Source organism: Geotrypetes seraphini, chromosome 1 (genome assembly GCF_902459505.1).
Source record: "Geotrypetes seraphini chromosome 1, aGeoSer1.1, whole genome shotgun sequence".
NCBI lineage: Eukaryota > Metazoa > Chordata > Amphibia > Gymnophiona > Dermophiidae > Geotrypetes > Geotrypetes seraphini.
The window spans coordinates 28,634,265-28,646,373 of NC_047084.1; the positions used below are offsets into that span (position 1 = coordinate 28,634,265).

The window sequence follows — 12,109 nt, forward strand, 5'->3', positions numbered from 1 at the left end:
TAAGGGCCTCCTAGACAACTTACAAATTTTGGCCGAGGATGGGGAGGGCAGATATGTGCTCTGTCGAGGGGTGATTGCACAGGAGGACATGGTATTTTGCTGTGTTTATGTTCCTAATGAAAATGACCCAGCATTCTATGCTAAATTGACCCGCTTGTTGTTGCCCTTCACCCAGGTCTCCCTGATTGTTTGGGAGACTTTAATGCAGTTTGTGATTCCAGTTTAGATTGCACGGGGCCGGGAGGTGCTCTCCGTCGGGCAGGGGAGAGGGAGCTCCAAAAATTTAGTGATAACCTGGAGTTGATCAACCCCTGGAGAGTGATGCATGGCACTGAGAGGAATTACACCCCATATGTCCCGGGCGCACGGTACGCAGTCCCACATAGACTATATTTGAGTGACGGAACCGGTGTTTCGGAAGCTGGAGCAGGCAGATATAGGTCAATATACAATCTCTGATCATGCCTGGGTTCAAGTGATATGGCAAGAAGGAGGGGGGCCTCCGGGGAAATGGCGTTGGGTGTTTCCGCTTGCACTGTATGGAGATCCAAACTATAGGGAACGGTTGCTGGGTACATGGAATGACTACAAACGGCATAATGCTCACGCAGAAGGGGACCCCACCTTATTCTGGGAAGCAGCGAAGGCAGTGTTGAGGGGGGATACCCTTAGTTATTATAGTCACGTTCAAAAAGCTCGAGATAGGGAAATTCTGTGTCTAGAGAGGGATGTCGCGAGAGCCCGAAGGAGGTATGGCCACTCTGGTGACCCCATGCATAGACAGGAGTTGATAGAATATTTAGTGGCCCTCAATTCCCTACTGCATCAGCGGGCGCGCAAATCCCTCACTTACTATAAGTACCAGCTTTATAGATAATGGAAATAATGGGGGGAAAACTATTGGCCCGACTGGTTTCTACCAGGATGGACCCACGTAGGGTTCAGGCCCTGAGGAACGAGCAGGGGGAGAGAGTTACAACTGACCCGGAGATCGGAGACATATTTTTTTGCTATTTTAAGAATCTCTATGCCCCCCCCCCTGTCAGAGGCGGGAGTAACGGCAGGCCCCTAGTTGGATGGGATAACGTTGCCCCATATCTCTGAGACAGACAGGGAGTGTCTGAATGCACCAATAACGCAGGAGGAAGTGTATTGGGCAATAGGGAACAGTCCTCTGCTGAAGGCGCCGGGTGAGGATGGCATGTGCATTGAATTTTATAAAATGTTAGGTGAGGAGATCATCCAGCCACTCGCTCAGATGTTTAATATCATGGTTGGAGCAGAGGCTTTGCCGGAGGGTATGAACACGGCACACATATTGGTGTTGCCTAAACCGAATAAAGACCCCGAAAAAGCGAGCTCTTATCATCCTATTTCTTTATTGAATACGGAGGTTAAACTGTTAGCGAAAATCATGGCAAATCGGATGGCTGCTGTCTCTTATCCACGAAGCTCAGGTGGGATTTGTGAAAGGATGAACCATAGCTAAAAATGTAAGAAAATTGTTGCTGTCTTTGGAACAGCGGACGGCGTGCAATCTCCCATCTGTGCTGATTAGCTTTGATGCTGAAAAGGCGTTCAATAGGGTGTGGTGGGATTTTCTTAATTAAACTTTAGCAGCCTATGGTTTTGATGGTCTTTTTGTATCGGCGGTGCGAGCATTGTATGCTCTTCCACAGGCTAAATTAGTGTTGAAGGATTTTGAAACAGACCAGTTCCTGATTTCCAGGGGGACGAGACAGGGTTGCCCCTTATCACCGTTATTATTTGTGCTTACACTGGACCCCCTTATTCGGGATATATATGCCATTCCATCTATACGGAGGATTGGCATTGGAGCTACTACCTTTAAGTTATCGGCCTTTGCGGATGATATCTTAGTACACGTTACGGATCCTTTGCCCTCCTTAACGGCCTTATTGGAATTGATTAAAGAATATGGTGACTACGCAGGTTTCCACTTAAATTTGGACAAATCGGAGGAGTTAGCATCCTCTGTGGCGATTCAGGCTCTAAGGGGGAATGGGTTTCCGTTGACGTGGGCGTCTGGGCAGTTTGTGTACTTGGGGACTTTGATGACTATGAAGGTTCCCCATTTGTATCGCCTTAATGTGGATAAGCTTCCGCAACAGACGAAGCTTTTGTTGGCTTTTGCAATCCATTGCAAATACAAGCAGTGTCTCACTTCCGGCTCACCACATATTAGCTTTCCCACGTATTCATCATTATAGGACCCCCAGGGACTCCTGAAGAAGACTTTTTGTCGAAACGCGGACCGTGCTGGGTCCTCCATCCCTAGCGGACTAGGTCCTTTAAGATTTTTATGTGGATCATTTTACTTTTAAGTGGATGATTTTATTTTATGTGGATGATATTAGTGTACCTTTGGAACTTTGACATTTTCAAATAAAGTCCAGTTAGGAACATCGTCATTCCACAGAGTTTCTTTTGGTTTCATTTGCATCAATAAAAAATTGTTTGAACCTAAGGCAAAGTCCAGCTGAGGAAGAGGATGTCTGAACCCAGCTAGTGCTAGAGTGGGTGGATTATGTAGTCATGAGCAAGATGTCGGTGTATGCCTTTCCCACCTGCAGGATGCTCTGGACCAAACAATGGGCAGGTGTTTCAGCCTCCAAGGCCCCTTCAAGCAGACTGCCCTTTAAAAGGCAGATGCTTTTGCTAAAGGCTTAGACACCCTCATTGCCATTGTGGCAGATCGCCGTCCTGAGTCTTTGCTAGGAGGCAGAGGCAATTTTCATTCCTCACGACATTCCCTCCAATTATATGCAGCTTCCTCTGCTCTGAGAGATCATATCAGGGGTCCAGACAACGATTTGGCAACTCTAGATTCCTGCTACCTTCAGGGTCTTGCATCAGCACAGCTTCCAAGAAATCACAATGAAACCAGGTTGATTCTGCGCTCCTGCACATTGGCGGGAGACTATCAGCATTCTGGAGGGAGTAAGAACATTTCCTTGGACTGCTGGGTTCTAGATCTTATTTGAAAGGGTCACAAGATCACCCTCCATCAGATCTGTTCATTGACTCTCCAACCGGATGGCCGGAAAAAGAGGACAGGGGTCAAGCAACAGTGAAAAGACTATTGGACATTCAAGCTATAGAACCAGTTCCCAAAGAAGAATCAGGCTCTGGCAGATACTCTATATACTTCATAGTGCCCAAGAAAGGCACCAAAGATTGGAGATTGATCCTGAACCTAAAGTCCATAAATTCAGCACTGAGAGTACTATTCTTCCATATGGAAATGGTTCGGTCCATCAATGCTCCAGGGGAATTCATAACCTCCCTAGATCTGACGGATGCATACCTTCATATTCCCATTTTCCTGGACTACAGGAAATACTTGAGATTTCATGTCCTACAACAACATTTTCAGTTTGCAGCCTTGCCATTTGGTCTGGTAACAGCCTCACACACTTTCACCAAGATGATGGTAGTGGTCGCAGCTCACCTCTGTAGGATGGATATACAAGTACCTGGACAATTGGCTGATCAGATCCACATCAAGTTGTGGATCTCCAACAGGATTTGGGCTGGATTGTCAATTTCAAGAAGAGTCATCTGGAACCAACCCGATGCCTGGAGTATCTGGCAGTCTGCTCTGACAAGGTGAAAGGCCTTGTCTTTCTTCCCAAACCATGCAAACAGAAGCTGTGGAAGCAGATTTATGATCTCTTAGTGGTGCCAATTCCCACAGCCTGGCATTATGGTGTTTGGGACATAAGACCAATGCTGGACAGACTTCTGTGGTTTGAATCCCATAAATGACAAAAAAACAGATCAGAATCGTGCATCGAAAGTAACTCCAGTAGTTGGGAAGTAGAACCGAAGTCTGGCAGACTTCTATAATCTGTGCCCCAAAATTGGGAGGGAGAGACAGAGATTTATACCCGTGTTTAATCATGAAGAAGTAGAACCTGTGTAGAGTGCTAGATTCAACTCTGGCTACCTTGTTGGGCAGACTAGATGGGCCATGCAAGTCTTTATTTGCCAACATTTACTATGTTAGATATTTTACCCATAATTGGGCTAACAGAATTTTTTTTTTTTTTTTTTTTTAATACAGGGCTCTCGATTTTATGAAAATGAACTAAAGAAAGATCATCAGGTTAATCATCGAATCGAAAAAATGATGCAGCAAAAAACACAAATTACAAGTCTGCAACTAAAGAAAGCACAGCTACAGGTACTTGCTCTTGTCTCTTACTATTCTATTCTTATTTATTTATATTCTACACTATTCTCATAATAGATTTTAGGCGAATAACAATTTAAAAAATATTGTGTCCAAGCAAAATTATTCATTTAACAATCATTAAAAATAAAAAGTTTTAACAACTTTCTAAAGATATATTAAGAAGAAACTTTTCTTAGTGCGGTTGGAAGATCATTCCAAAGCTTTGTTCCTATAAGCTCAAAAGGTTTGTTCATCAAAGATTTCAAACGACCATATGAACTTATAGAACAGCCTCAATGGGAGGTAGTTCTATTTATTGGGAAAGTTTTATATACAGTGGTACCTTGGATTACGAGCATAATCCGTTCCAGCAGCATGCTCGTAATCCAAAATGCTCATTTATCAAAGCGAGTTTCCCCATAGGAAATAATGGAAACTCGCTTTGATACGTTCCCCCCCCACGAGAACCGGCATTGCTCCCCCTGAAGGCCCCCTCCTGCAATGCAGCACCCTCCACCCTCCTCTTCTGCTGGGCCTTGAGCATCTGCCCAGCAGAAGAGGAGGCCGATCTTCGGGCACCGACACCAAGCACAGGACATGCAGGTGCCGGTGCCCAGATGACGGTATGAAGCGGCGGGGGGGTGCTCAATCGCTGCGGGGGGGGGGGGTGCCCAATCGCGGCCGGGGGGGGTGCTCAATCGCGTTGGGGTGCTGGTTCGCGGGGGGGGGGGGGCGCTCGTAAATCGAGCCACGCTCGGTTTCCGAGGTGCCGATTTTGCAAATGTTTTGCTCGTCTTGCAAAACACACGCAAATTGGTGCACTCATAAACCGAGGTACCACTGTACTGTATTCTTCGCTTCATAAGACATACTTGACACACCCTCTTGACACCAAAACACCACTATGCATCAAAAAACTTACCGTATTTTCACGCATATAACACGCGCATTATACATGATTTTTACAAACCGTGCATAACCTTGCACGTTATACGCGTGAGCGCGTTTTACAACTTTTTTTTTCATAGTTCCCCCCCGACATCCGATTCACCCCCCCGTAGCACCGATCGCACCCCCACCGCAAAAGACCGCTCGCACGCACTCCCAACCGCACCCCCACCCTGAAGGACCGCTCGCACCCCCACAGCCTCCCGACCCCCCCCCCATCATGTAGAAGCTCCTACCGGTGTCCTGCTGCTTCCTTTTGGCGGTCCCGGCCCTTCTGTGAGCCCTGCGTCTGCGCTGCTTCCTCTTTCGGCGGTCCCGCCCTTTCTCTGATGTTAAGCAAAGCCCTCCTTCCCTCCAACGTCAGCGCTGACATCGGGGAAGATTTCCGGTCGGCTATGTGTGCTGGGGCAGTGCAGGCAGGAAATAGAAGACGAGCCTCGCAGCTTGAGCTCCATTTGGCTGAGAAAGTTGCTGGTAATTTGCTTGCAGATGAGGGCTGGGAGGCAAATGCGGAACACAAAAGGGGGGAGGGAGTGCGTTTTTGGACACAAGGCATGAACTTGGGAAAGAGGATGGAAGAAGGGAGGGAAAGAGATGCTGATGTGGGGGAGGGAGTGTGTTTTGGACACAAGGCATGAACTTGGGAAAGAGGATGGAGGAAGGGAGGGAAAGAGATGCTGAGGTGGGGGAGGGAATGCGTTTTTGGACGCAGAAGGCATAAACTTGGGAGAGAGGAAGGGAGGGAAAGAGATGCTGAGGTGGGGGAGGGAGTGCGTTTTGGACACAAGGCATGAACTTGGGAAAGAGATGCTGAGGTGGGGGAGAGAATGTATTTTTGGACGCAGAAGGCATGAACTTGGGAGAGAGGAAGGGAGGGAAAGAGATGCTGAGGTGGAGGAGGGAATGCATTTTTGGACACAGAAGGCATGGACTTGGGAGAGAGGAAGGGAGGAAAAGAGATGCTGAGGTGGGGGAGGGAATGCGTTTTTGGACACAGAAGGCATGTACTTGGGAGAGAGGAAGGGAGGGAAAGAGATGGTTGTGTACACGGGAATGGAAGTAAGGAGAATTTTTGGTCATAGGGAGGGAGTGAGGTACAGATGAGAGGGAGACATATTGTGGTGGAAAGGGAACAGTGGGACAGATTGAAATGGATGCAAGAGGGAGGAATGTTGGACATAGTGGTGAAGGGAATGGAGGGAGAGCCGTGGCATGGTGCTGGAGAGGGGTGATAGAAGGAGAAATGTTGGGCATGGGGCTGGTGGGCTGGCGCGAAAGATGAGAAAGGGATAAATGCTGGACCATGGTAGGAGGAACCAATGGACAGCAACAGAAGAATTTACAGAAGATGGGAAAGCGAAAAAAAGAAACTGGGACCAGTTTTATGGAAAAATAAGTCTCCAGACAACAAAGGTAAAAAACTGAATTTATTGACTAAAATATGTTAGCTTTGGGAAATGTATATAGCAGATGTCTTTGTATTGTGTTCAAAAGAAAAGGAAATGCATTTCTGGTTTTATTTCTACAGTGTTGAAGTACTTGCTGACCCTTGCTGTGACTGGTGGGGATCCCCAAACACCACCAGTAGAGGACCTCCTCTAGAGACGGCCAGAACTCCCCTCCACCAAGCACAGCAGTCACTGGAAGCATCCATGAGCCACTGAGGTGCCAGCATCTGTGATTCAGGGATGCTACTGCTGCCTGCCAAGCTTGGTAAAAGGGACCCCCGGCCAACTGCAACTGAAGTCCTCAGCTGACAGCTTGGGGGTTCTCATCAGCTGAGTATTTATATTTTATATTTACATTAGAGGTTCTGGTAGAAACCCATTTACAAAGTATGTATTCTTCCCAATTAATATTTCCAAATTAATAAAGTCTCTTTGCTTATTTGTAAATGGGTCTCTACCAGAGCCTTTAATTCAGTAGCATAATTAAATTAAATAACTATTTCAGAAGTTTATAGGGACGGGTGGGGACGGAGGGGATTCCGCGCGGTGACGAGTGGGGATGGAGGGACTCCTCGCGGGGACAGGTGGGACTTTGGCGGGGACGGGTGAGATTTCTGTCCCCGCGCAACTCTCTAACCCGAAGCCCATAGACATTTAAAAGGCTTCAGGGCTGTTGCCGTGCAGCAGGCGCTAGCACAGCTTTGTAAAACAGGCCCTTAATTTGAAGTTTTGAGCACAAATTTGATTATTTAATTTGGAGATTTGAGCACAAACTTGATTATTTGGGATTTAAAAACTGTTGATTGTTTCTCTAGAACTAACTTGTCATTATTTATTTAATTATTGGGAATTAACTTTAAGAACTGTTTGTCTATAGTGTGGTGTAACTCTTCTGTCTTCTAGCATAGCCCCCCTCCCACAACTCCCCCAATCTTTCCCTCCTTTTCTTTTTCTGCTTAAAACTCTTCTGTCTAATTCTTGTTTTTCATACTGCAAGCAAGGTTTATTTTATTTTATTTTATTTTACATAGTCAGACCAGAAAGCATCTTAACGCTTAATCTGTAGTTGGAGATTATAGCACAGAAGCTGCTAGCTAGATTTATTTGGAATATTTATATTTTTTTTATAAAGGGAAAAAGGTAGATCCAGCAGAAATTGTATCAGTGTTTGCTAGGCCCTACTACAGAACTACTGATAGGGATCTAGGTGAGTCACTGGGTGGAAAATTACCTCTAACAGCAGGGGGGTGCTGGTCTCTCTGAATAGTGGAACAGAGCACACTTTGAAAGTAGTTGCCTACAGATGCCATTCTGCAAGGAGCTGCTCTGGAAATTGCTAAGTGCCTTTTGATTTTATTCTTAAATATCTTAACTGACTGGAAATAGATTTTGCCACATGAAATATTTTTTTCTCTTGATTTGAGCACTGACTTTAATATTCAAATTATTAAGATTTAAAACTGCTTGATTATTTATTTAATTTGAAGTTTGAGCACAAACTTGAATATATATTTAATTTGGGGATTAAAAACTGTTGAACACAGACTTCTATTTAGACTTTTTTAAAAAGGGAAAAAGGTAGATCCAGCAGAAATTGTATCATAGTGTTTGTTAGGCCCTGCTATAGAACTGCTGAAAGATATCTAGGTGTGTCACTGGGACTTTAGTCCCTCCCACCCTTCCCAGGGTCTGCAACTCATATATAGACAACCCAATAATCAAGAAGTATCAGTCAATCCCAATTCCAGCCAACCAAGATGAATTTCATTCAGTGCAATAATTGTGGTGCTTTAGTTCTCAGGCAAACCATCTGGAGGCTCAAGGATTGCCCCATCTGTCTTCAACTTGTTAGTATCAAAGAGGAGCTCTGCAAACTTAAGCAGGAATTGAAGGCTATTAAAGCAGCTGCAATCACCCCACACAAATATACCAATTTACCACTACTGCCCCAAAGAATAAAACAACCCAGCAATAAATGGATCACAGTCGGCTCAGGTAGACTGTGGCATGTGACACAGAAACATCCACCTTCACAATTATTGCCCCTAAAGAATTCCTTTGCTCCTTTAGAGCATTATGATGCTCAAGATAAAAGAACTGAGGAGGAACCATAACCAGTGAAGATAATGTGATGTTAAGCACCCCCAAAGCACATATAAAAAAAACTCAGGATAAAAGAACTAAGAAGGAACAAGAACCAGCTTAAACTGGGAAAGTATTGCTGCTAGGGGATTCCATCATCAGAGAGATTAACCTTGGAACACAGGACAAGGAACTCAAAATAGTAAAATGCCTTCCGGGATCCTCAGCCACCGGGAATGCCAGACAAATACTGAATGTAATTAGGGAAGAAGCAAAGAATTTGAACCCTGATATTATTATCCATCTCAGAACAAACAACCTGGCCTACAATAACCGACTTGCAATGCAGGAAGCTTTTCAGGAGCTTGGGTAGTGGATAAAACCTTTTGTAAAGACTGTAGATTTTTTAGAAGTACTGCCTACTTATGGAAAGGGAGAGGAAAGAGTACAAAATACTGAGAACTTCAATAGATGGCTCAAAGCCTGGTGTCATCAAGAAGGCTCTAGGTACATAAGAGGATGGGGCAAACAAGAGACTGTATTGTAATGATGGGCTGCACCTTACCATTACAGGAAAAAGAATCCTGGCTGCGAAATTCAGGCAATATGTTTCTAGGCATTTAAACTAGAAGGTGGGGGTGGCGTATGTGTGGAGGTTACTTCCGGTGGCTACCCCCAGCAAAAGACAAGATTTGATGATATTAAAGAAAGCAATGAAAACAACATAAGAAAAAGAATTTCCGTTGCTGAGTCAGACCAGTGGTCCATCGCGCCCAGCAGACCGCTCCCACGGCGGCTCCCAGGTCAAAGACTAGTGCCCTAACTGAGACCAGCCCTACCTGCATATGCTCCAGTTCAGCAGGAACTTGTCTAACTTTGTCTTGAATCCCTGGAGGGTGTTTTCCTCTATAACAGCCTCTGGAAGAGAGTTCCAATTTTCCACCACTCTCTGGGTGAAGAAGAACTTCCTTATGTTTGTACGGAATCTATCCCCTTTTAATTTTAGAGAGTGCCCTCTCGTTCTCCCTAGCAATTCACTTCCTAGCGATGCAACAGGAAATGAGCTGAAATTAAAAACTATACAAAAAATGAGATTGTTGAGGAATAGTAGCTAGAAAGCAGTGACCACAAATGCTTGCAGTCTAAGCAACAAAGTTCATGATCTGCAAGTCCTGATGTTAGAGGCAGATCTGGATATTGTTGCTATCACAGAGAGATGGTTCAGTGACTCCCATAGATGGGATGCAAACATACCAGGATATAATCATTTTAGGAAGGACAGAGATGGTCAAAGAGGTGGAGGAGTAGCTCTCTATGTAAAGATCGATATCCAAGCTATTGAAATGCAGGGGACCTGGGGAGAGGAAGAAGCGATATGGATCGCTTTGAAAAGACAAGATGAAACTTCTTCTTTTTTTTTTTCTTTTTTTTTTTTTATAATTCTTTATTCATTTTTAAACTTTCAACAAGTGCACAATATAAGTAATACATAGATTTACTAACATCACTTGATAAATCTATCAAGATCATAACAAAGGTATATATATCTAAACCCTTCTTCCCCCCTCCCTTTCCATACAATTATTTCTTTGTCATATTTCTTTTTTTACATTTTTTTTTTTCATTTATATAAACCCTCCCCTTTCCCTTCCAATCATAAATAATGTTAAGAAAATGGTGTTTATTCATTACAAAACAATGTCAATGGCCCCCATATTTCATTAAACCTTTTATAATTTCCATTTTGTATTGCTATTGAACGTTCCATTCTATATATGTGACATAGTGAATTCCACCAGAAGTTAAAATTAAGTCTTGTGTGATCTTTCCAATTTGTAGTAATATGTTGCATGGCAACTCCTGTCATAATCAATAAAAGTTTGTTATTACTTGCCGATATCTGACTCTTTTTCCTCATAGATATGCCAAATATCACAGTATCATAAGTTAATGCTACAGGATTATCTAATAAAGAATTTATTTGATCCCAGATCGAATTCCAAAAGGCTAATATATAGGGACAGAAAAATAAAAGATGATCCAAAGTCCCTACTTCAAGCTTACAATGCCAGCATCTATTAGACATTGAACTATTTAATTTTTGTAATCTAACAGGGGTCCAAAATGCTCTATGCAAAAGAAAAAACCAAGTTTGTCTCATAGATGCTGACAGTGTACATCTTATTCTCCAAGACCAAATTTGTGGCCATTGAGATGCCAAAATTTGATGATTAATCTCAATGCTCCAAATATCCCTAAGACCATTTTTAGGTTTTTTATTAACCAATTCACTAATAACTTTATACCACTGTGCGGCCTGGTGACCCAGAAAATCTGCCTGGAAGCATAAAAATTCCATGCTGTATTGAAAATTTTAAAGTTTTCCATTCAGGGAACCCTGCCTGAATGGCCTGCTTCAATTGCAACCATTTATAAAATTGTGATTTATTCAGTCCAAATTTATTTTGCAATTGTGTAAACTCAAGCATTTTTCCATTTGAAATAACATCATTTAAAGTTCGTATTCCTGCATTTAACCAATGCCTCCAGACAATCTTAGTTCCGCCAATCTGAATCTTGGAGTTTAGCCATATAGATTGATTTGTCGATTTACTAATAGGATTTTCAGTTAAATTACTTACATATCTTAGAGTTTTCCATGTATCTAATAAAAGTTTATTTTCTTTATACAATCTGGGCATCTTGATACTGAGAATGTGACAAAGATGTAAAGGAGACAGGAGTCGCCATTCCAAGTATAACCAATCTGGAGTGTATTCAATGAGATCTGGGAGGACCCAATACATACCTTGACGTAAAATATAGGCCTGATGATACCTATAGAAATTTGGGAAATTTACCCCACCCTCCTTAATTGATTTCTGTAAAGATACCAAAGCAATTCTAGGTGTTTTGCCAAGCCAAACAAACTTAATAATTATTGCATTCAATTTTTTATAAAAAGAGTTCTGAAAAAATACCGGAATCATACACATTTGATAGCAAACCACAGGCAATATCATCATTTTTATGGTTTGAACTCTTCCCCACCAAGATATATGTAATGGGTTCCATTGTTCACATAATTCCGAAACCTTTTTTAATAAAAGTTTTTCATTTTCTTTTACTGTATCTTCTATTGAATTTTTAATCCAAATTCCTAAATATTTTAATCCATCCTCTTTCCATACAAAAGGAAATGAATCAAACATAGATTTTATGCAATGCACATTAAGCGAAAGAATTTCAGATTTATTCCAATTGATTTTATATCCTGAAAACATTCCAAATCTTTCAATCAATTCTAACAAACATGGTATAGTTGAACCTGGATTGCGCAAATATAATAAAATATCATCCACATAAGCAGATAATTTGTATTCCCATTCTTTCAAGGGAATACCCTGTATCCCCTTTGTTTGATTAATAGCTA

The 12,109-nt window shown here is 42.8% G+C and overlaps 1 protein-coding gene across 2 annotated transcripts in view; it reads left to right on the forward strand.

Moving 5' to 3' along the window:
- Nucleotides 1-12,109, forward strand: part of POLK (DNA polymerase kappa) — a 179,839-nt gene that overhangs the window by 42,554 nt on the left and 125,176 nt on the right. For both annotated transcript variants that reach the window (XM_033929299.1, XM_033929300.1), the window contains one exon: nt 4,088-4,207. In XM_033929299.1, the coding sequence (XP_033785190.1) occupies nt 4,088-4,207 (120 nt within the window). The remainder of the gene's footprint in view (nt 1-4,087; nt 4,208-12,109) is intronic.